Source organism: Ranitomeya imitator, chromosome 5 (genome assembly GCF_032444005.1).
Source record: "Ranitomeya imitator isolate aRanImi1 chromosome 5, aRanImi1.pri, whole genome shotgun sequence".
NCBI classification, from domain to species: Eukaryota; Metazoa; Chordata; class Amphibia; order Anura; family Dendrobatidae; genus Ranitomeya; species Ranitomeya imitator.
Window position 1 is genome coordinate 451,361,841 of NC_091286.1, and position 24,480 is coordinate 451,386,320.

The following is a 24,480-nucleotide window of genomic DNA, read 5'->3' on the forward strand; positions in this document are numbered from 1 at the left end:
AATCCAATTCACACAATGCACAAGGGAGACAGGACATTATTTGTGGGGTACCAGGGTGCAGGAACACAGCAGCTCCTCGCCCATGACTACCGCCCTGTGCACCTTACGCCCCAATTCATCATTTATGGAAGGTTTAAATATTTTTTGTCTTGTCCTTCTTTATGCTATGGTGGATTTTGGGCCAAATACATAAGCTTTAAAATGTCACAGGTTAGTCTACAGGGTACTGGAGAAAGATTAGTGGTGGTGTCCGAGTCCTGCTAACAATGTTTCAGGTATTGATGAAAATAATTTCTTTAACACAACGCATTTCCTCAGATATCCCTTGCCTAAGGAAGGAGTTTAACCCACTCCAAAACGCATTGTTTTAAGTAAATTGTGTTCATCAATACTTGAAACATTGTTGGCAGCACATGGACACCACCAACAATCTTCCTCCAGTAGTCTGTTTCTCTCTCCACCCAGGTGGGTGTGAGTGCAATGGGGTGGGTGAGTGTGAGTGCAGTGGGGTGGGTGGGTGTGAGTGCAGTGGGGTGGGTGAGTGTGAGTGAACTGGGGTGGATGGGTAGCAGTGCAGTGGGGTGGGTGGGTGTGAGTGCAGTCGGGTAGGTGGGTATGAGTGCAGTGGGGTGGGTAGGTGTGAACGCAGTGGCCAGAGCAGCAGCCGTTCAGTGTTTTTACAACAGAGTTGTTCTGCACACCACTTACCCAGGTGAACAGTTCTCATCCCACCACCCTCCCAACTGTCTTGCGTTTTACACAGGGAGCACCTATTTTCTGTTCTTCTTTTACACACGTTAGTCTACAACGCAGCAAAAAGATAGACATATTGTAGTCCAGTACAGCACTATAAAGTATAATTGCTCTAAAAGTTTGTGACATTTCAAAAAGTCGCAAATGATGAATTAGGTAAAACCTCTTGATAACCACAGTACTGTACAAGATATAAAACAGACAAAATACAGTAAGTAAAGTTAACTTTAAAAAGGTGCATATTAAATAATGAATAAGTCGTAAATTGAATACAAAGTCAATATTAGGTCACGTTCACACAAAATTGTCAGACTTTAATACAGAAAAGCAAATTTATATGATAAAATATATTACAGCGTTTCTCATTTTCACATGGACTATTGATTAATGAAAAAAAAAATTATAATTAAAATGCCAATTACTCATAAAACTCTGTGGTTGGTTGTTACCCTTTGCCATAAGAAGCTTTAATTACTACATTCTTTTAATTTGATATGTGTGAAATGTATGTGAAATTAGAAAAAAAACAGTAAATGATATTTTCTATTTTCAGGTGGCAGAGGAAAAGATGGAGCACCTATAATATCCTTTCCGGAATATCCCAACTTCACAGAGATTCCTGACGATGATTTTCTGAATGTTGTTACCTATTTGACAAGCATCCCAAGGTAAGCATGCCAACAGGCAAAACCAATTGGTGCAGATGGGAAATCCATTCTGACTGGATTCAGATTTCCAGTATACAAGGTTATTTTCATCTAATGAATAATTTCAGACTATCCTAAAAAGAAATCAATAATGCAAAGTACAACATAGGTCACAGGCGTTAAATCAGATTGTGAATGTAGAATATATTTTCATGTTACAGTTACAATATGTGATCTGTTACTCATCAGTTAATGGCCCGAACGAGCCTTTACTGTATGAGATCTGAGCAGTGTCAGACTGGGCTGCCAAGGGCACACAAGTATGCAACCCCAGGACCCCACTTTTCAGCTACATGAAAATGGGACATTATCCTCAATCACAAAGTTACATAACAATGAACTGGACAGATTGTTAAATGAATAAAGGTACCTTCACACATAACGATATCGTTAACGATATCGTTGCTTTTTGTGACGTAGCAACGATATCGTTAAGGAAATCGTTCTGTGTGACAGCGACCAACGATCAGGCCCCTGCTGGGAGATCGTTGGTCGCTGAGGAAAGTCCAGAACTTTATTTCGTCGCTGGACTTCCCGCTGACATCGCTGGATCGGCGTGTGACACCGATCCAGCGATGTCTTCACTGGTAACCAGGGTAAACATCGGGTTACTAAGCGCAGGGCTGCGCTTAGTAACCCGATGTTTACCCTGGTTACCAGCGTAAAAGTAAAAAAACCAAACACTACATACTTACCTACTGCTGTCTGTCCCCGGCGCTCTGCTTCTCTGCACTCCTCCTGCACTGGCTGCAAAGGCAGCTAAGATGCTGCCTTTATCTGTATTCAAGTATATTGTGCCAAATACTGCTCATATAAGAGGGTGGTGGCCCACTCTTGTGCCACCATGGATGATTCTCCAGTTCTCCTGTGGTCCAGTCCAAGCCTGGATCTGAGCCATGAGAAAAAGGTGTCCATGCCGTCCCTTGCATTCAGTCATCATCCACATGTCATTATTGTGGGCAACACGTCCACTTTCCTCCCACTTAATAAAATTGATACATGAGGTCTGGTAAATGTAGTAATTACATTTATAAATTGCATTTTAATTCTACTGTATAGATTATGGTGGTATGGTAGATATGAGATCTTCATATGCTCCCTAGAGGCTTTCTGTAGGATCTGCCTTCAAAATCAGATCAGTGGAGGTCCAAATCCCAACTCTCAAGAAGATTGAAGGCACTCGACCATGTAGCCTGTCCTGTTGATTTTGGGGCAAAGCTGTTTTAGTTTTGTTATGTACTGGGTGATGAATAAGGTGGTGTTTCTCCTACACATATTTTGTATATAAATGTACAGTTGTGTCGTTTGCCAAAAACCATTTGGCTGACAAAGTGTTGGTCTACCAGAAAATGTTTGACAAAGGTCCTCATCTAGGCCCTCACCTGACAAGTATTCCCATAGTTCTAGCTTATGCAAATAGTCTCCTTCACAAAGGAAAAAAGCAAAGACTCTAGCGCCACCTATTGGACGTAGTAATCCTAAAAGTGAACATTGACTCTTTAAAGGGCCTTAGGACATGACTAAAGGTACTGTCACACTAGACGATATCGCTAGCGATCCGTGACGTTGCAGCGTCCTCGCTAGCGATATCGTCCAGTGTGACAGGCAGCAGCGATCAGGCCCCTGCTGGGAGATCGCTGGTCGGGGAAGAAAGTCCAGAACTTTATTTCGTCGCTGGACTCCCCGCAGACATCGCTGAATCGGTGTGTGTGACACCGATTCAGCGATGTCTTCACTGGTAACCAGGGTAAACATCGGGTAACTAAGCGCAGGGCCGCGATTAGTAACCCGATGTTTACCCTGGTTACCAGCGTAAAAAAACAAACAGTACATACTTACATTCAGCTGTCTGTCCCTTGCCGTCTGTTTGCTGCACTGACTGCTGGCCGCAAAGTGAAAGTGAAAGCACAGCACAGCGGTGAGTCACACAGCGGTGACTCACCGCTGTGGCTGTGCTCTGCTTTCACTTTACGGCCAGCAGCCAGTGCAGCAAACAGACGGCAAGGGACAGACAGCTGAATGTAAGTATGTACTGTTTGTTTTTTTACGCTGGTAGCCAGGGTAAACATCGGGTTACTAAGCGCGGCCCTGCGCTTAGTTACCCGATGTTTACCCTGGTTACCGGGGACCTCGGGATCGTTGGTCGCTGGAGAGCGGTCTGTGTGACAGCTCTCCAGTGACCAAACAGCGACGCTGCAGCGATCCGGATCGTTGTCGGTATCGCTGCAGCGTCGCTTAGTGTGACGGTACCTTTAGGATAAGAGGCCAAACAGATCTTCTATTTGCATGTTCTGTTTTTTTCCACCCTCGTAAGTGCAAAACATGAAAACTGGTTGGCTGGGATAGATTCCTTTAATAGTGTGCCAAGTCAGGAGAAGGAGCCTTATAAGCCATGCAATTCTCCCCAGAAAATTCAATGTGCAATCGTTTTTACTGTAATGATGCAAATATGAAAAGGAGCATACAAGAAACATATTTCCAATGTTCTTTTGTCTCAGCCACACATGCTTTTGTAGTGAAGTAAGCCTAGCTGTTGTTATCATTGTCATGTATGACTAAGAAAACTTAGAGTAGATGTTCTAGACGATGACGCAGTTTCCATCCATTGGACCTGACACATTTAGCCAAATGTGGCAATAGATTAATTTTCTTATCATTTGTGTAAGGCTGCCTACGTAAGAAAAACATGTTCTTATTTTAGCAAAGTATTTTTGGGTGTAAATGCAGTCCATCTGGTTCAGATTAAGACTGTTAATACTGTTTCTACATATGAACCAGGCCGCAGTGGCGTAAAATAAGGAGTTGTGATTTTCCCGCAGATGTAGGCTGAGTCATGAAAGCCAGCCAAAATTCTCATGGGGCAGTCACACCATATGACACATCTCCTACGCTCTCATGTTCTAGTAAACGTTCTCTTGCCGTAGCTGAATATGTCAATCAATGGTTTCCCGTTCTATGGCTCCTCACTCTGACACAGAGACTTTCCTTTGAGAATCGTAATATTAAAGTACAGAATACCCAAGGTTTTTGCTGTAGCTATGAAATATACACATTGGTATTCTGCAGGAGTAGTGGCGTTCTGACTCAGTGACTTGTGCAGTATTTCCCTGTCAGCCTGTCTTTTCTGCGAATACATTTTCTATTTTGGTTACAGTGACATAATTCAGTTAACAAGTATGGACTGTGCTTCTTCCAGGTCAGTTTACTTCATGCGGCCTCCTGCTGTTTTATTAACCATTCACAGCTGCCCTGATGTAAATATACAGTTACACTGCCAAATGGAAGTGTAAGGCCATGTTCACACGATCCTTTTTTTCATGCGGAATTGCCGCGATTTTCCCACTGCGGGTCCGCAGCTGTTTTCCATGCAGGGTACATTACATTGTACCCTATGGAAAACAGGAACTGCTGTGCCCACAATGCGGAAAATAAAAAAAAAAACCACGCTGAATAGCTGCGGGAAAAAAGAAGTACCATGTCACTTCTTTTTTCGGAGCCGCAGCGGTTCTGCACCCATTGACCTCCATTGTGAGGTTAAACCCGCAGTAAAACCCGCAGATGAAAAAAATATCTGCGGGTTTTACTGCGGTTTGTGGTGCCGAACCGCTGCAGCAGGAAGTGCGGGGAAGCGGGCGGAAGTGCGTGGGCGGAGTGTGGCTGCCCCCCCGTGCTCCGATCCCGCCCCCCCGTGCTCCAATCCCACCGCCCCGTGCTCCGATGCCCCCCCCCAGTGCTCCGATGCCCCCCACGTGCCCTAATCTCCCCCCCTTATACTTACCCGGCGTCCCGGTGTCCGTCCGGCCGTCTTCTCCCTGGGCGCCGCCATCTTGCAAAATGGCGGGCGCATGCGCAGTGCGCCCGCCGAATCTGCCGGCCGGCAGATTCGTTCCAAAGTGCATTTTGATCACTGAGATATAACCTATCTCAGTGATCAAAATAAAAAAAAATAGTAAATGACACCCCCCCCCCCTTTGTCACCCCCATAGGTAGGGACAATAAAAAAAAATTAAGAATTTTTTTTTTTCCACTAAGGTTAGAATAGGGTTAGGGGTAGGGTTAGGGGTAGGGTTAGGGTTAGGGGTAGGGTTAGGGGTAGGGTTAGGGGTAGGGTTAGGGGTAGGGGTACGGTTAGGGGTAGGGTTAGGGTATTTTCAGCCATTTTAAAAACTGCATAAAAAAAGGATCAAAAAAAGGATCAAAAAAAGGATCAAAAAACGCATCAAAAAAGGACAAAAAAAGGACCAAAAAAAGGACCTGCGTTTTCTGCCAAGAGCTGCAGTTTTTTAAAAAACAGTCCTGAAAAAAAAAGGATGGAAATCAGGAACGTGTGAACATACCCTAAATACGAGGCAAGTCCACAATGTTATATATACACGCATATACATATATATATATATATATATATATATATATACAAATACAATATTTACTGTACATATCTACATATATTTATTTTTTCATATTATCCTACACTAGATACTTCCCCCTCATCTGGTATGAAAAAGAATGCCCTATACACATTGAATACACTGCTCCTTGAAAGTACTGTAATCCAAAAAATACAAAACAGACACCAGCACCAGGGTCTTGAAAAATTGAAAAATGTATAACAACCAAATAGTCTTCGAGGTGTCGGCTCAACAATAAGCCTTTCTCAAGGTTTGTTGCCATTGTTGACCTGAAAGACACACATGTATATAAATATACAGTTACTAGATGGCAGCCCGATTCTAAAGAATCGGGAGTCTAGAATCCATATATACTTTATTTATTCAAATGTAAGAATAATACAATTAATAAATAATAGTAAGAAAGAACAAAAATAATAGGCAGTATATGGAGAAAACACCAAACAAAAGTTCAAAATTGGTGTGAAAATGTCACTGAACCACTTCACAACTAAATATATATAGTTTTGGTAAATGGTATTATCATTTTTTTGACGAAATTCGGCAGGAGCTTGAAGAGCAACGTCACTGGGCCCGCCTCCACGCAGTAGAAACTTGCTGTGAGGTAAAAATTCAAAAATCACACCAAAATGGCGGGCGGAGTGTGTCACAGTACGGCACGTTTCTGATTGGTCGCTCACAGCAGGCGGCAACCAATCAGACACTGGACACTGTTGACGTCACTTATCTCCGGACATTAGCTCCGGACATTAGCTCCGGACATTAGCTCCGGACAGGAAGTTGGCACAAATTGCAGGAAGTAGTATTCTAGGCAATTATATATTAGATATGAAAAAGTTTGGGCACCCGTATTAATCTTAAGCTTAATGTTTTATAAAAATTGTTTTTTTGCAACAGCTATTTCATTTTCATATATCTAATAACTGTTGGACACAGTAATGTTTCTGCCTTGAAATGAGGTTTATTGTACTAACAGAAAATGTGCAGTCTGCATTCAAACAAAATTTGACAGGTGCATAAGTATGGGCACCCTTATCACTTTCTTTTTTTAAATACTCCTGCCTACTTTGTACTGACTTACTAAAGCACTTTTTTTTTGTTTTCTAACCTCATTGAGCTTTGAACTTCATAGCCAGGTGTATGCAATCATGAGAAAAGCTCCTTAAAGTGGCCACTTGCAAGTTGTTCTCCTGTTTGAGTCTCCTCTGAAGAGTGGCATCATGGGCTCCTCAAAACAACTGTCTAATGATCTGAAAACAAAGATTATTCAACATAGCTGTTCAGGGGAAGGATACAAAAAGCTGTCTCAGAGATTTAACCTGTCAATTTCCACTGTGAGGAACATAGTAAGGAAATGGAAGAACGCAGGTACAGTTCTTGTTAAGGCCAGAAGTGGCAGGCCAAGAAAAACATCAGGAAGGCAGCGAAGAAGAAAGGTGAGATCAGTCAAGGACAATCCTCAGACCACCTCCAGAGAGCTGCAGCATCAACTTGCTGCAGATGGTGTCACTGTGCATCGGTAACTATATAACGCACTTTGCACAAGGAGAAGCTGTATGGGAGAGTAATGCGAAAGAAGCCGTTTCTGCAAGCACGCCACAAACAGAGTTGGCTGAGGTATGCAAAAGCACATTTGGAGAAGCCAACTTCTTTTTGGAAGAAGGTCCCGTGGACTGATGAAACCAAGATTGAGTTGTTTGGTCATACAAAAAGGCGTTATGCATGGCGGCCAAAAAACACAGCATTCCAAGAAAAACACTTGCTACCCACAGTAAAATTTGGTGGAGGTTCCATCATGCTTTGGGGCTGTGTGGCCAATGCCGGCCCCAGGAATCTTGTTAAAGTTGAAGGACGCATGGATTCCTCTCAGTATCAGCAGATTCTTGACAATAATGTTCATGAATCATTGACAAAGTTGAAGTTACGCAGGGGATGGATCTTTCAGCAAGACATTGATCCAAAACACCGCTCCAAATCTACTCAGGCATTCATGCAGAGGAACAATTACACTGTTCTGGAATGGCCATCCCAGTCCCCAGACCTGAATATCATTGAACATCTGTGGGATCATTTGAAGAGGGCTGTCCATGCTCGGCGACCATCAAACTTAACTGAACTGGAATTGTTTTGTAAAGAGGAATGGTCAAAAATACCTTCATCCATGATCCAGGAACTCATTAAAAGCTACAGGAAGTGACTAGAGGCTGTTATTTTTGCAAAAGGAGGATCTACTAAATATTAATGCCACTTTTCTGGTGGGGTGCCCATACTTATGCACCTGTCAAATTTTGTTTGAATGCAGATTGCACATTTTCTGTTAGTATTATAAACCTCATTTCAAGGCAGAAATATTACTGTTTCCAACAGTTATTAGATATATGAAACTGAAATAGCTATTGCAAAAAAAAACAATTTTTATAAAACATTAAGCTTAAGATTAATAGGGGTGCCCAAACTTTTTCATATAACTGTATCTCAGTGGAGACAATCATTCCTCATGCATGCAAAAGTTTAAGTGCTCCTGACCCCACAGCTCCTGGCCAAGTGAGGAAGCAAGCAAAAGAGAGTATATAGACAGAATAGGAGGGGATCACAGCTGCTGCTTTCTGTGAGGTAAACATTTCCCTGCCTGTTTAAAAATAATGTTTTACCTCACTGAAAAAATAGTTTTTCTTCATAGAATCGGCTGTGATCCTCTGCTGTCCTGTCTGTATACTCTTTTGCTTCCTCCCCTGCCCAGAAGCTGTGGTATGATCAGACCTTGTTCCTGCACTGTCAGACACAGCCATTTCACAGTACACAGCAGGGGCAGATTTATGAGATTAGCTCAGCATAGGAATATTTTTTTAAGTCATCCAAATGTGGAACATATCCTATTGATTAAAATGCACTTTGCACTTACATGTCAAGTGGTATATGCATAAGTGTGCGATTTTCTAGGCACTCTGTGAACCAGGATATAAAGTATTATGAAGCCATGCAGCTTCAGTGTCGTAAGGGTGCAGGAAATTATAGGACAGCTCTATGGCTGCTTTGCACTTTTTCCTCCTGTTAACAACTAATCAGAAACCCAACAAAGAAGACTGATATAAAGTCAAGACATGAATAAAAGAATGTAACCTTTATTCAGAATAAGGTGGGTGCGGTGGAAAAACAACAAGAAAAAGAGCACACATGGAATAAACAAGAATAAAAAAGTATGACATATAAATACAATTGTAAAAAACTGGCAGGGCTTGACAAAGACTACTCCGAAACATGACTTCTTCCTTGGAGTCTGCTACCACTAAGGTACATTACGACACTTTAGCCCAGAGCATATACATCTTTATTTCACATCTTTTTTGCTATTCAAATGACTATTACCCAGTATCACTAATTATACATTATTTACTTACCTGTTTCAGGTCCCACTATGGTATTACTTTGACCTTTGGTTTATCACATACCATATATCATTCCATCATAGGATTCTATTTTCTCACTGTGTAGCTTTTTCTCCCTGTTTTTTTTTACTATATATATATATATGAAATTTTATTCCATTTCCCTGTACAACTTATATAAATGTGTGTGCATTTTACATTATCTTGTGCTTTTACGCTAAGCAACTAATAAGGTAGACTAGTTTTAACCTCTTCCTTCTTGCCTGAAGTCTCACAGCAGAGAGGCTGTCAGTCAAGCAGCAGAAGTTATTACTGGGAGGAAAATAGAGCTGGAGTGACAGAGGCTTCACATCTACAGCCTCATTTCCATATCAATTCAAATGCTGATTTCTCAGTAGGGGAGGAAGGGACTGACCATGTAAAGGTATTGCTAGATTTGTCTTTGAAAGCTCTACATGCTGTGAGGCAGAGAGAGGAATTATATGTGAGGGTCTGTATGTATCCACCAGGATACACATAGAAGCGTATTCAGCCCGTTGGAGTGCATTGCAGTCACAGACATAGCTGTGGTTGCAGTGCAGTATAAAAGTAAGTTTGGACTTGGTCAAGCTATTTGACCAAGGCAGATTTAAGAAAACCCAGTATGGGCTTTTATTTTTGGAGTGAACTACAGGATGGCAGTGGGGCAGTACCCTCCCTCCAGCCAGGTCCTACAAGTGGCCCATGGCCACATATCCCCATTTAAAAACCCTGCAGCAAAGAGTTGGGTGTGTCAGTGTTTACTTGCAAGCGGCAGAGCAGGTGGCGCTGCAGCAACCGGCCTGTGTGAAGTCAACACTGAGCCGAGGGAAGCATAGGGAAGCATAACACCTGGCGCCCATTAAGCGTGATGGTGGTGCAGTCGTCCACGGCAAACGGACTCTTTTGGCTGCAGTCCGCAGGATACCGTTTTGACTTTAAGTTGTGAGTTTTTTGACAATAAAGATATTTGCGTTGAACTTTACTGGGTCGCTTCCTCATTACAGCATGGCGTGAACACCGCCACACTACAATGCGCATATTACCGTAATAGTTTTGAGGAGTGAAATACTGCTGACAGATTCCCTTTAAAATTGTTTTTCAGTATTTTATACAAAAAGTATTTTGTAAGACTTTGCTATACTTTGCTGGAAAATGCAGAAATATTTGCTTTTATAAATGTTTAAGAATCAAAGTTAAACATGGAATAATAATTTCTTTCGCCATCCATATATAGAACTCTAGATAAAATATGCTGTCAAATATATGACATGTTAATGGCCTATGCCTAGGATTGGTCATCAGTATGAGATTGGTGGAGGTCCAGTACACCAACCTATCAGCTGAAAACTGCTCTTGCAGTGGCTAAATATAAGTGAGGTCATGGCGGTGCACGTCAGTGTGTACAGGGCGGTATTCATAGCCTACTGGCCGCTCTGGAGTGCTGCGCTTTATCTGCCATTCAAGTTTAAAGTTAAAGGGGTTGTCTACTACTCGGATATTCACTTCTCAATCTCTATATTTCCTCAGTGTAATATAATAACAGCTATGCTCACCTCTGGTAAAGGTGCCATTCTAGGGACGTCAACACCTGTTTTCCCAGGCTAGCATGACGCTGTCATGCCAGTCCTGCAGCAGATTACTCTTACTTCCTTTGAACAAAATTGATATCCGGAACAGGTGAAAGCTGACGCTGGTCTCTGACTTCCTGTTATGTCTGAAAGTGGTGACAATGAAGTGGTTTCTGATTGGCTGCAGGGTTCATGTGACAACAACGTTATGCAAGCCCCAGGGAGCAGGTGCTGCCGTTCGTTTAACAGCAGCGGCGGTGTGTATAACTGTTATTAATTTACATGGGGAAATATAGTGACTGAGAAGGGGTTGTCTGAGTAGCATACGACCCCTCTAATATACCGCAAGTTGTGTACAGCTGCCTCTGAAAATATTGGGCACCATTTGATAGCATTCATTGTTGGTTCTGACAGAATACTCATGTATTGGCTTATTCACGCATTGCGATTTTACCGCTTTTTTCCTCACGTTTTTACAGTGGAATAAAGCACAGCACATCACAATACCAGCCAAACCATTGTACAATCGCAGGAACATGGTGTCTTTTTCTTCTTGCGTTTTTTCTCCTTGTGCATTTCCAGCTGCGGTACATTGTTTCAAATCTGCAGCATGTCAATTCTTTTAGCATTTTTGCATCGTTTTTTAACTAGTGATGAGCGAACATGCTCGGATAAGGTGCTATCTGAGGATGCTTTAAAAATATGTCCGAGCTCCTGCAGCTGCATGTCTCGCCGCTGTTCAACAGCCGCATAATAACATACAGAGATTGCCTAACAAACAGGGAATCCCTGCATGTGTTGCGGTTGTCAAACCGCGGCGGGACATGCAGCCGCAGGGACTTGAATATATTTTTCGAGCATGCCAAAGACACTTGGTTAGCACACGTTATCCAAGCTTGTTTCTTCACCACTATTTTCAAGTCATTAAAAAAATTTGGAAAAATGCACATAAAAAGCACATAAAAAATGTATATAAAAACATGTCAAATATGTATTTTCTGCAGTGTTTTTCATACAAGCACCCTGTTTTTCTGGTGGAGAAATGTCGGCTGTACGTATACTACGCGTCTTCATGGCCTATCAATATATTGAATTGTCAGAGTTGCAGTAATCTGTAATAATTCATTTGTGTTTAGTATATCTTCTCGTGTTTCATTTTCATGCTGTTCCTCCTTTCGCCTGTGTATTTCCATATTGTACGTTATCCATTGAGTCACTGTGAACAGGACAATCAATATACATGGGTATATTGTCATTAACTCCTTCCTTGTACCACCCATTTTATGGCTATTTGCATAATTATTTTATTGTATATTACTTTGGAAACGGTTTACGGATACATGGAAGAGGCAGCTGGTAGTTAGGAGAGCAGCCACGTGTACACACAGCAGTGAAATGGATATGATATCTTCAGAGCTGCAAACATTTTGAACAGTTCAGCTTTAAATAAATTTGATATTTGTTTCTCTTTGAGTGTGTTTACATTATGATTTTTAATATATACTTTTTATATAATTTCTACAATCCCTTTATTGCAGTCAGAGCTCTGATTTTCCTGTAGATGTAGCTAAATCCTCTCCAAATTCATAGTTACTTGATAAAACTTTGTCTTTTTTTTCTAAACAAGTGGGCTAATGTAACGTTTCAAATTCTGTTCTTCTTTGGAGATAAGCGGATCGATCTGCGGAGGATCGAGTTTGAATCGTATTTCCTGAAATTCTTGGTTTCGTGCAAAGTTGAACATTTTGAAATGTGATTTGCTGTTCGCAAACAGAAAAAAAACATGCCAGGTACAATTTCCCATATGGTCAGCAGGGTCCTCTTTCTTTCTCCTCTCCCCCACGTTATTCTCTGAACGATTACAAGCTTTCCATTGAGATTCATGCAACTGTATTCATCATGAATCAAGTTTAAAACAAGCAAATTCAAATTTAAAACAATCCGCTCATCCTTACTCTGCATTCTTTCATGACACACACAAAAAAATGGATAAGTATTATGTCATTCTGTAATGCTGTAGATAAGCCCCCAATGTATCCTGAAAGATGAGAAAAAGAGGTTAGATTATACTCACCCAGGGGCAGGCGGTCCGATCCGATGGGCGTCGCGGTCCGGTCCAGGGCCTCCCATCTTCGTAGGATTAGATCCTCTTCTTGTCTTCACGCTGCGGCTCCGATGCAGGCGTGCTTTTTCTGCTCTGTTGAGGGCAGAGCAAAGTACTGCAGTGCACAGGCACCGGGCCTCTCTGACCTTTCCCGGCACCTGCGCGCTGCAGTTCTTTGCTCTGCCCTCAACAGGGCAGACAAAGTACACCTGCGCCAGAGCTGCAGCGTGAAAACAAGAAGAGGACGTCATCGTAAGAAGATGGGAGGCCCCGGACCGCGACGCCCATCAGACCCGGACTGCACCGGGACCGCCCCTGGGTAAGTATAATCTAACCTCTTTTTCTCATCTTTCAGGATACATCGGGGGCTTATCTATAGCATTACAGAATGCTGTAGATAAGCCCCTGATGCCGGTGGGCTTAGCTCATCTTCGATTTTGGGGGTGACAGGTTCCCTTTAATGGGTAAAAAAATGAGCTTTTTTGAATTTAACAAATGGCTGCAGTAAAACAAAGAGTGAAAAATTTAAAGGGGTCTGAATACTTTCCGTACCCACTGTAGATAAATAGATTAAAAGCCGGCAAATGATCTGCCGCGTACAGTATAATCACAGAGTGACAGGTTAGAATAGAATAGATAGAATAGAAATATACACATACAATACATATGTACAGTATATAAGCAGTGCCCCAGAGTCCTGGTCATTGCAGTAATGTTGCTCTGCCACTAAGGGGAGTGATATTATGTCTGATTGCACTAAAGGAGTTCACCTGACCAGGTATCACAGTCACACATTACACTTCACACTCCGGCCACTAGGGGGAGCAAAAGGCACTATGTATTAGGCCACTCCTCACACTGGTAAAACTGGGGGTCGGATAGGAAGTTAGAACAGAACACAGCCTGGGAGAGCTCCAGGGACGACCTGTCAGGGGTGGGTTCCTGGCAGGTACCTAGCAGAAAGAGTAGAAAGTGACGGAGCCATGCCTGCACTACCTTGCGGCAGCATCCTAAGAAAGGACACGAAGAGAAGGATATTGTGGAGAAGTGAGAAACGAGATCAAAGCACAAAGGAGAGCCAGTAGGAGTCGTGCCCCGAGAACGGCAACATCCTACTGAGGCGCGTAGCCGGTGGCCGGAACACCGAGGAAGTAACTGACTCCAAGCATTACTTCAAATAACGGCAGGACAGTTGATTATAGGTTGTCTGTCTACCATACATCACCTAAGAAGACATAGGGGGCAAGCATGGAGAGGTGCGTCTCTAGGGTCCCAGAATAGCTCCGAGCCTTCCTGTCAAACGGGTGCGTCCTATCCAGATAAACTTGGGGGACGGAGAGAGAGAGAGAAAGAACGAACACGAAAGTTGTGAGTACTATCCCGAATGCTCAGCAGGGAAGAACTACAACACACAGGCGCTAGTGGTAGGCACTGATTTCCACCTGCAAAGGGAACTCTGGATGTGCCTTCGGACTGGCCGGTCTCAGACAGCCCAGTTAGCAGTGCTCTGAATTGAGGATCCCGAAGTCTTCAGTAGAAGGTAAAGAGACTGCAACCCTGTGTCTTCATTATTAACTGTGCCTCACATCATCACCACCTACACTACTGGGAAGCCCTGGGGATATACTTTGCCTGTGGGAAGGTATATCATCTAGCTGCCATCACATCACCCCAGTGGACTCCAAGCAGCGTCGGTCACCCTGACCGAATACCACAGGTGGCGTCACGAAACCTTAGCCGACTTTCGTCACCCCTTTCATTGGACGCCCCTTAGCAGGGTCACGGACCGGGTCCAGCCACCGTGACAACCCTAGAACCGAGATAAAGAGGACCGGTACCGAGTAACCCGCGGCCCTGTGTCTGGGGGCGCTCCATATACATGTCAGTAACACACATATGTATATGTATTTATTTTGCACAGAAAGATAGAAGAAAAGCCAGTAATTCATCTGCCGGTTTCTGTAAAATCACTGCAGGAGCTGACAGGATAGAAGAGATGGATTACATACAGTAAATAGATGCAGAATAGGTAGATATATAGATGTCAGTGACCAATCCAATTAGTAGTGTGTGTGTGTGTGTGTGTGTGCAAATTAGGGAACATGTATGCAATTAATAAAGTAATTAATAAAAGATTATTTTTGGGGAAAAAAATGTTGTGGGCTCGTGCGCAATTTTCAGAACCAGCATAGGGAAAGCCAGCGCCTGGGGGCTGATATTAACAGCCTAGGAAGGGACCATCCCCGGCTAAAAACATGCGCCAATTCTGGCACCTAGCCTTGCTCATCCCATTTGCCCTGTAGCGGTGGCAAGTGGGGTAATAGTTGTGGAGTTGATGTCACCTTTGTATTGTAAGGTGACATAAAGCCCACGGCTTAGTAATGGAGAGGTGTCAATAAGACACCTGTCCATTACTAATCCTATAGTTGGTACATGTTAAATAAAGACACAGCCAGAGTAAAGTCTTTTAATTAAATAAAATACAACACAGTTTTCCCATTTTATTATTACTCCTAATCCATGTGACGCCCTCGATCTCCTGTGATAAAAATAACAATAACAAACCAACAATATACCCATACCTGTCCATTGCTGTGTCCCACGCAGTAATCCATAGCTGGGGAATATACAGTTTTCAACCAGGACGGTGCCAAATGCGACCGTCTCGGCTGAAAACTACTGGTGAATTAGGAGATGCAGGGAGTGGAGCTTCAGTGACTAGCGGTGACATCACTGGTGCTGCGCTACCTCACAGCCTGACCTGCGCTGAACTCTGGAGCGTGGGAAAATGCCAGTTCAAATGTTACCATATACAGTGTGACGTGATAACAGTCCTTCAAGGTATAGTTGATCATTACAACCATCTGCATACAATTACAAGCATATTAGTTCTGGTATTGCGCAATCGCGACCGGAATTCTTTCAACTCCATCTTGGAAAAGCTTCTATGAAGTTTTCCTTCCTGACATGCACATTGTAAACTATGGGATGCTGGTTTTCAGTGCAATGTACTGTTAGACAGATGGGATGAGCCATGTACTGTACTTAATTGTATACAGCTGGTTCTAATGATCAATTATATCTTGAAGCGCTGTTATCACGTCACACTGTTTATGGTATTTTTTTTTGCACTGTATCACTTTATGTAATCATGCTCTGACATATTGTTATGTGAATCATGTTGTTACACTGCTGAATTTTTATATATTGATGTTAAATGCTTTGCTAATCAAGTTACCTTAAATATTCTGCACATGCACTTTTGTAAATGTCCACACTTGGGACTGAAACGTTGCTGCATGGGTTATTAAAAGAGCACTTCATTACTATAGTTGGTGTGCTGCCTCGACTCTATTTATATATATGTTTATATGTATATATCCCATTCCTCACCCATCCCCTGCAGACTGTGAGCCTTCGCGGGCAGGGTCCTCCCTTCTTCTGTACCTTTTAGTGCCTTGTTTTTGCTCATGTTTATCGTATTTGTCTATATTTGCCCCCTTTTCACATGTAAAGCGCCACTGAATAAATGGCGCTATAAAAATGTATAATAATAAATATATATATATATATATATATATACAGTATATACGCGAACACTGTAAAATACTTACCAGTCTCCTCTTCTTCACCTTGTCAAACCTCCCGCACAGTACAGGACCTGTGTTATCATCATGGTCACATGACTGCGATGTCACCAAAGGTCCTTATGCAGTCTCAACATCACAAATTACATTGATATTGCAGAGCTATTAATGTAATTTTTGATGTAGACGCTGGGGGAGTGAGAGCCCTGGGCAATTACCCAGTTTGCTGTCTCTACTAACGTCAGCCCTTGATGGGTGCTTAGTGCCAGGAGAACACGTTGTAATTGGGGTATTTAAATATAGGCACTCATTAATGTTTTATAAATATGTTTAACCCTTCATGCCGCTACCCATTTTCATTTTTGTGTTTGTTTTTTGCTCCCCTGCTTCTCAGAGCCATAACTTTTCTATTTTTCTGTCAATATGGCCATGTGAGGGCTTGTTTTTGAGGGACGAGTTGTAACTTTGAACAACATCATTGAGTTTTACCATATTGTTTACTGGAAAACAGGAAAAAATTCCAAGTGCTATGAAATTGCAAAAAAATGCAATTCCACAACAGTTTTATTTTCTTTTTTACCATGTTGATGAAATGCTAAAAGTGACCTGCCATTATGATTATCCAGGTCATTAAGAGTTTGTAGATACCAAACACGTCTAGGTTCTTTTTTATTTAAGTGATGAAAAAAATCCAAAATTTGTTAAAAAAAAAAATTGCGTCATTTTCCGAGACCCATAGTGTCTGGGGCTGGGTGAGGGCTTATTTTTTGTGTGCTGAGCTGACGTTTTTAAATATATCATTTTGGTGCAGATATGCAGATATGGTCTTTTGATCGGCTGTTATTGCATTTTCATGCAATGTTGCGGTGACCAAGAAAAATGTAATTCTGCCGGTTTGACTTTTTTTGTTCACTATGCAGTTCACTTATCGGATCTTGATAGATCGGGCAATTCTAAACACAGCGATACCAAATATGTGTATTTTTATTTTTTAAAAATAGTTTTATTATGAATGGGGGAAAGGGGTTATTTGAACTGTTATATATTTTTCATTTTTTAAATATTTTTAAAAACATTTTTTCTCCTTCGCCTTATTGGGGGACACAGGACAGTGGGTGTATGCTTCTGCCGCCAGGAGACTGACACTAAGTAAACATAAAAAAAAAGTTTAGCTCCTCCTCTGTCGTATACACCCTGACACTGGCTACCAGAGAATCCAGTTCATGCTTAGTGTCTGAAGGAGGCACACCTCTGGGTCCCGGATCCTTCGGACCCTTGTTTCATATCTACAATGGATTGAGAGGGGCGACGGACCCTTTTGAGGGTCCAATCTCCCCAAACCAGCAACGGGTGAGCACGTGCGAGTACCTCCATGAATCCTTTCCCGCGATGTGGGATTACACGCCGAACTTGGCCCTGACCACCCTGAGGTATTCAGACCATAGGCTGTACAGGTGCCCTCAGATGTCTGTGTGTCCCCCCTGTTTTGCTACACCTATGCTTTGGGTTGCGGTGGTAGAGGGGTGGTGAACGGTCCCTCTCCTTATCCCACGGTGGTAATGGAGTTTTTGGGTTCCTGCACCGTCCTGCATCATCCTCTCCCCCCGCCGGAGAAGGGCTCAGTTAGCTAAAGCAGGTAGAATAAAAAATGGGGGGCTCCTGACAGCATTTATCTTTAAGACAGGCATCCCCGCGCCGGTCTGGCGCCGGGGTAATAAGCGGCCACAGTTTTTCCTAAACCTCGGTGTGTGCTGCGGTTCCTCCAGCGCTTGTCAGCGTTGCAGCGGAGGACGGCCGGCGCGCGGTCATTCCAGAGAGTCCAAGCTCCGGCCTGGCGTTCTGCTAAGACTTCCGTGTCATTCGGGTCACCTTCCGTCCTGCTCAGCTGCACTGCGAGGCTCTGCCCCCTCTGGCGTGTCTTCTTCCGGTCCTCCCCCTCATCCTCGCTGGGGAAAATCGAGGCCCCGGCTTCGGCCTGCTTCAGGCCGCATCAGCGCTGCATGACTCAGGGCGGCTGAGAGGCAAGGAAACCCAAGCGGTTCCGCCCCCTGAAGGCAGCTAAGGCAGCTAAGAACCCTTTGGTGCTCGGTCACTGTATGCGGGGGACACAGGACTGGGGTAAGTGCTTCTCCCTCCAGACTGACAGCAGAAGCATTATTTTTTCCCAGTCTAAGGGCCTGGGTAGAGCATTTTTTACGGATCACTATGTCTAGAAGGACCAAAACTCACACGGTCCTATATACTGTTTGTGTAGCCTGTCGTTCTGCCTTCCTGCATGCCCAGAGCAATCACTGTGAGGCCCGTGACTCCGAATGCGCTCAGGAGCCCCCCCTGCTAGCTCCCCATCAATCCCCCCTCAGGCAGACACTGGGGTGGTTCCACCAGAATGGGTCACGTCATTATCGCAATCCATGGCTTCCCTAACTAAGGCAATCGAGTCCCTTCAGACCCCAGCTGGAGTCAGGGTCAGCAATTCATCTATCTTGGAGCAAGCTTCAGATTCTCAAGGGCCTCCGGCCTGCAGGGGCCACGCTAGCACTAGGCAGACGCGGTAGAAGCGAAATCTCACAGCGTCTCCTGGGCCATCAGGTGCATCAGCATCCTGGAGTTCCATCTCTCGCTCGCCTTCCCCGGCAGAAAGTGGAGAACTCGGGTCAGACTATGAGTCAGAGGCGTCCCTTAATTTAGAGACTCCTGGGTTTCAGGAGTCAGTAGATAGCCTGATTGAGGCTGTCAATCAGACACTGGGAATAGATGATGAACCCGTTTTACCCTCGGATCACAAGGTTTCTTTTAAGCGGGCCAGACTATCCCATAAGGTTTTTTCCTCTCACCCCGAGTTCGAGGACCTGGTTCAGCGAAATCGGGAGCACCTGGACAAACATTTTTCAGGGCAGAAAGCCTTGAAGGCAAGGTACCCTTTTTCTCCTGAGCTACGTAGTAAATGGGCGGAATCTCCTTCTGTAGATCCGCCGGTGTCCCGCTTAGCCTCTAACACTCTCTTATCCCTTCCCAACGGCTCTTCTATTAAGGATCCCACGGATCGTCTTATAGAAAGTTTCGCTCGTTCAGTTTTTGAATCTTCGAGTTCAGCCCTTTTTCCCTCTTTTGCGGCAACTTGGGTCATTAAGGCCATGATGTCTTGGTCAGAATCCTTGACAAGGGCTCTCCAAGAGAGAGACTTGCCAGCGTAATTGACAGAAATATCAAGTCAAATAACCCTTGCTGGGAGCTATCTGATTAATGCATCCTTAGATGCAGCAGATTGTGCTGCCTCTGCAGCAGCAAATGCAATTGCCATAAGAAGGGCTCTCTGGTTAAAAACATGGCGGGCAGACTCTACCTCTAAAAAATCTTACAATCCTCCCGTATCGGGGGGGTAGCTTGTTCGGGGAGAAGCTGGATCAGCTTATTGCTGATACCACAGGAGGGAAAAGTAACTTTCTTCCACAGCAGAGGTCTAGACAGCCATTTCGTTGTCAATTTCAGGCCCGTTTCAAACCTTTTTGCAATACCAGATGGACCCCAGCGTCAGGTCCCACCGCGCAGGTTCAACCCAATCTGGACTGAGACAATCGAATTCCCTATAGAGCCAACCCGGGGGGAAGAATACGTTCCCAGCCACCAAGATCCAGGGGGTCCAGGTCCCAAAGGTTTTCAGACTGGAGGCATCCTCTGGTTGCCGCCGACAGAGTAGGCGGGCGCCTGCTTTTGTTTCACCAGGCCTGGCTTCATTCAATTCATGACATGTGGGTGAGAGAGCTCGTGTCCTTAGGGTACAAGATAGAGCTGGTTTGCCAACCTCCGCACCAGTTCTTCCCATCCCGCCTTCCCAGATCTGAGTCCCGTCGGCAAGCCCTGTTCAACTCTATAGAGTCCCTTCATCTTCGTGGGGTCATCACTCCTGTTCCAAGGGAGGAGAGATTTCAGGGGTTCTTCTCCAACCTGTTTGTAGTACCCAAAAAGGACAGATCAGTAAGGCCCATTCTAGACCTGAAAAACTTAAACAGGTTTGTCAAAATCCGTCATTTTCGGATGGAATCTCTCCGGTCAGTTATTGCGTCTATGGAAAAGGGGGAGTTCTTGGCTTCGATAGACATTCAGGACGCCTACCTGCATGTTCCCATTTTTGCTGCCCATCAAAGATTTCTCCGGTTTGCCATAAACAACTTACACTTCCAGTTCACGGCTTTACCCTTCGGGCTGGCCTTCGCCCCCAGGGTGTTCACAAAGGTCATGTCTGGTGTCCATTCGGCACTCGCGAGGCATAGTAGTCTCGCCATATCTAGACAATCTTCTCATCAAAGGGCCGACCTTTCAGGCCTGCGAGGAGAGTGTCAGCATTTCTCTAGACACTCTTTCTCGTTTAGGCTGGCTGGTGAATCTAAAAGAAGTCTTCCCTGGTACCATCCCAGAGAATCTCATTTCTGGGGATGATTTTCGACACCTCTCAAGCCCTCTCGATCCTGCCCCAGGACAAGGTTCTAGCCCTTCGGCGAGAGGTGAGGAACCTTCGGTAGCCGTACTTTCATACAATCCGGTCCTGCATGAGGGTATTGGGAAGGATGGTTACAACAATAGAAGCAGTACCATTTGCACAGTTTCATCTTCGGCCCCTCCAGCATGGCTTTTAGCAGCATGGGACAAAAAGCCATTCTCCCTCAACCACAGGTTCCGGTTGTCTCTCCAGGTCAGGCAGGCTCTTTCATGGTGGTTAAACAGCCCGTCCTTACTAAAGGGGAAACCTTTTCCTCCAACCAATTGGCTAGTGGTCACAACGGATGCCAGTCTCCTAGGTTGGGGAGCAGTGTTCTTTCACCACACTACTCAGGGGTGCTGGTCCCCTCGGGAGTCAGGTCTTCCCATCAATCTCTTGGAGATTCGGGCAGTTCGCCTAGCCTTGCAGTATTTCCATCATCTTTTGGCGGGTCGCCCTGTCCGGATTCAATCGGACAATGCCACAGCCATGGCATACATAAATCACCAGGGGGGCACCCGCAGCAGGGCGGCTATGCAGGAGGTAAAACAAATTTTGTACTGGGCCGAGAGGAATCACTCGGTGATTTCGGCAGTCCACATTCCGGGTGAGGAGAACTGGGTAGCGGACTTCCTCAGTCGGCAGGGCCTTGCTTCCAGGGAATGGGCTCTCCATCCCGAGGTATTTCAGCAGATATGTCATCAATGGGGGACTCCCGACGTGGATCTAATGGCCTCCGGGAGGAATGCCAAGGTTCCCAGGTTTGTCGCCCGGTACCGAGATCCACAGGTGGTCGCCGTGGATGCGCTAGTTCTGACCTGGAACCAGTTTCATCTCCCTTATCTGTTTCCCCCTCTGGCACTGCTCCCGAAAGTAATCAAGAAAATCAAGTCAGAGAGAGTGCCAGCTATTCTGGTCGCCCCGGATTGGCCGCGGTGGTCGTGGTACGCGGACCTGGTACAACTTCTCGCCGGAACTGTGGCGGCTCCCCGACCGTCCACACCTTCTATCGCAAGGGCCGATTTACCACCAGAACTCAGGGGCATTGTGTTTGATGGCCTGGCCGTTGGGTGTTAACTCAGGCCAGGTTCTCCCAAGAGGTGGCTGATACTATGATCAGTGCCCGAAAAACTGTTTCGGCTCGGATTTATTATCATACTTGGAAAATTTTTCTTTCTTGGTGCAGAGAGCGCGGGTTGCCTCCTCTGCGTTTTTTCCATTCCAAATATTCTTGCCTTTCTCCAGGCAGGTCTGGATTCAGGGCTGGCTCCAAGTAGTCTAAAAAGGCAGGTTTCAGCCTTGTCGGTCCTTTTCCAGCAGAATTACTACCAACCTACAGGTAAGAACTTTTTTCAGGGAGTCGCTCATAAGGTCCCTCCTTTTAAAACTCCTTTGGAAGCTTGGGATCTTAATTTGGTTTTAAGGGCTTTACAGGAAGTTCCTTTCGAACCTCTTCAGGATATTTCCTTAACTCTCCTTTCCTGGAAGGTCGTGTTCTTAGTGGCCATAACTTCCATAAGGAGGGTATCAGAATTGGCAGCCCTTTCCAGTCGTGCTCTTTTTTTTTACGGTTCCATCAGGATAAAGTGGTGCTCAGACCAGCTCCATCCTTTTTGCCGAAGGTTGTTTCCTCGTTTCACATTAACGAGGATATAGTTCTTCCTTCTTTTTGCCCAGCACAGACGTACCGTGTGGAAAAAGCTCTCCATACGTTGGACTTAGTGCGAGCTCTGAGGAGGTACATTTCCCGTACAGCTCTTTTTCGACAGACGAATGCTCTCTTTGTCCTCCCGGAGGGTCGCAGGAAGGGATTCGCGGCCTCGAAATCTACCTTAGCCAGGTGGATACGTTCAGCTATTCAGGAGGCCTACCGCGCCAGTGGCGTGACGGTTCTGGCTGGAATCAAAGCTCACTCCACTAGAGCAGTGGGGGCTTCCTGGGCAATTCCGCACCAGGCCTCAGCAGAACAAGTTTGCAGAGCTGCAACTTAGTCCAGTCTGCATACTTTTGCCAAGCATTACAATGTCCACTCCCAGATTTCTGCAGATGCAAGTCTGGGTAGAAGAATTCTTCAGGCAGCGGTAACGCACCTATAACGACAGCTGCTTGAATAGTTATAACCGGTGAGTGAATTCCCCACCCAGGGACTGCTTTAGGACATCCCACTGTTCTGTGTCCCCCAATGAGGCGAAGGAGAAATAGGGATTTTTGTGTTACTGTAAAATCCTTTTCTCCGAGACGCTCATTGGGGGACACAGCTCCCTCCCTGATAGCCTATTGGCTGTTTTTTGTTGTATCCAGATTTATCAGTCAGTAGGTCTTTTCTAGACATGTTTTTTTCTGTATTTATGCTGATATATTGTTTTTCGTTTTTGTTCTCCTACTGCTTTTGCACCAAACTGGATTCTCTGGTAGCCAGTGTCACGGTGTATACGACGGAGGAGGAGCTAAACTTTTTTTATGTTTACTTAGTGTCAGCCTCCTGGCGGCAGAAGCATACATCCACTGTCCTGTGTCCCCCAATGAGCGTCTCGGAGAAAAGGGTTTTACGGTGAGTAACACAAAAATCCCTATTTTTCTTACTTTTTACTTGGTTCAATAGTCTCCATGGGAGACTAGTAACATAGTAACATAGTTAGTAAGGCCGAAAAAAGACATTTGTCCATCCAGTTCAGCCTATATTCCATCATAATAAATCCCCAGATCTACGTCCTTCTACAGAACCTAATAATTGTATGATACAATATTGTTCTGCTCCAGGAAGACATCCAGGCCTCTCTTGAACCCCTCGAGTGAGTTCGCCATCACCACCTCCTCAGTCAAGCAATTCCAGATTCTCACTGCCCTAACAGTAAAGAATCCTCTTCTATGTTGGTGGAAAAACCTTCTCTCCTCCAGACGCAAAGAATGCCCCCTTGTGCCTGTCACTTTCCTTGGTATAAACAGATTCTCGGCGAGATATTTGTATTGTCCCCTTATATACTTATACATGGTTATTAGATCGCCCCTCAGTCGTCTTTTTTCTAGACTAAATAATCGTAATTTCGCTAATCTATCTGGGTATTGTAGTTCTCCCATCCCCTTTATTAATTTTGTTGCCCTCCTTTGTACTCTCTCTAGTTCCATTATATCCTTCCTGAGCACCGGTGCCCAAAACTGGACACAGTACTCCATGTGCGGTCTAACTAGGGATTTGTACAGAGGCAGTATAATGCTCTCATCATGTGTATCCAGACCTCTTTTAATGCACCCCATGATCCTGTTTGCCTTGGCAGCTGCTGCCTGGCACTGGCTGCTCCAGGTAAGTTTATCATTAACTAGGATCCCCAAGTCCTTCTCCCTGTCAGATTTACCCAGTGGTTTCCCGTTCAGTGTGTAATGGTGATATTGATTCCTTCTTCCCATGTGTATAACCTTACATTTATTATTGTTAAACCTCATCTGCCACCTTTCAGCCCAAGTTTCCAA

At 44.5% G+C, this 24,480-nt stretch overlaps 1 protein-coding gene across 1 annotated transcript in view; it reads left to right on the top strand.

The window, feature by feature from the left end:
* Window positions 1–24,480, top strand: part of MCF2L2 (MCF.2 cell line derived transforming sequence-like 2) — a 516,938-nt gene that overhangs the window by 84,256 nt on the left and 408,202 nt on the right. The window contains exon 3 of the mRNA XM_069727236.1: window positions 1,307–1,421. Within this exon, the coding sequence (XP_069583337.1) occupies window positions 1,307–1,421 (115 nt within the window). The remainder of the gene's footprint in view (window positions 1–1,306; window positions 1,422–24,480) is intronic.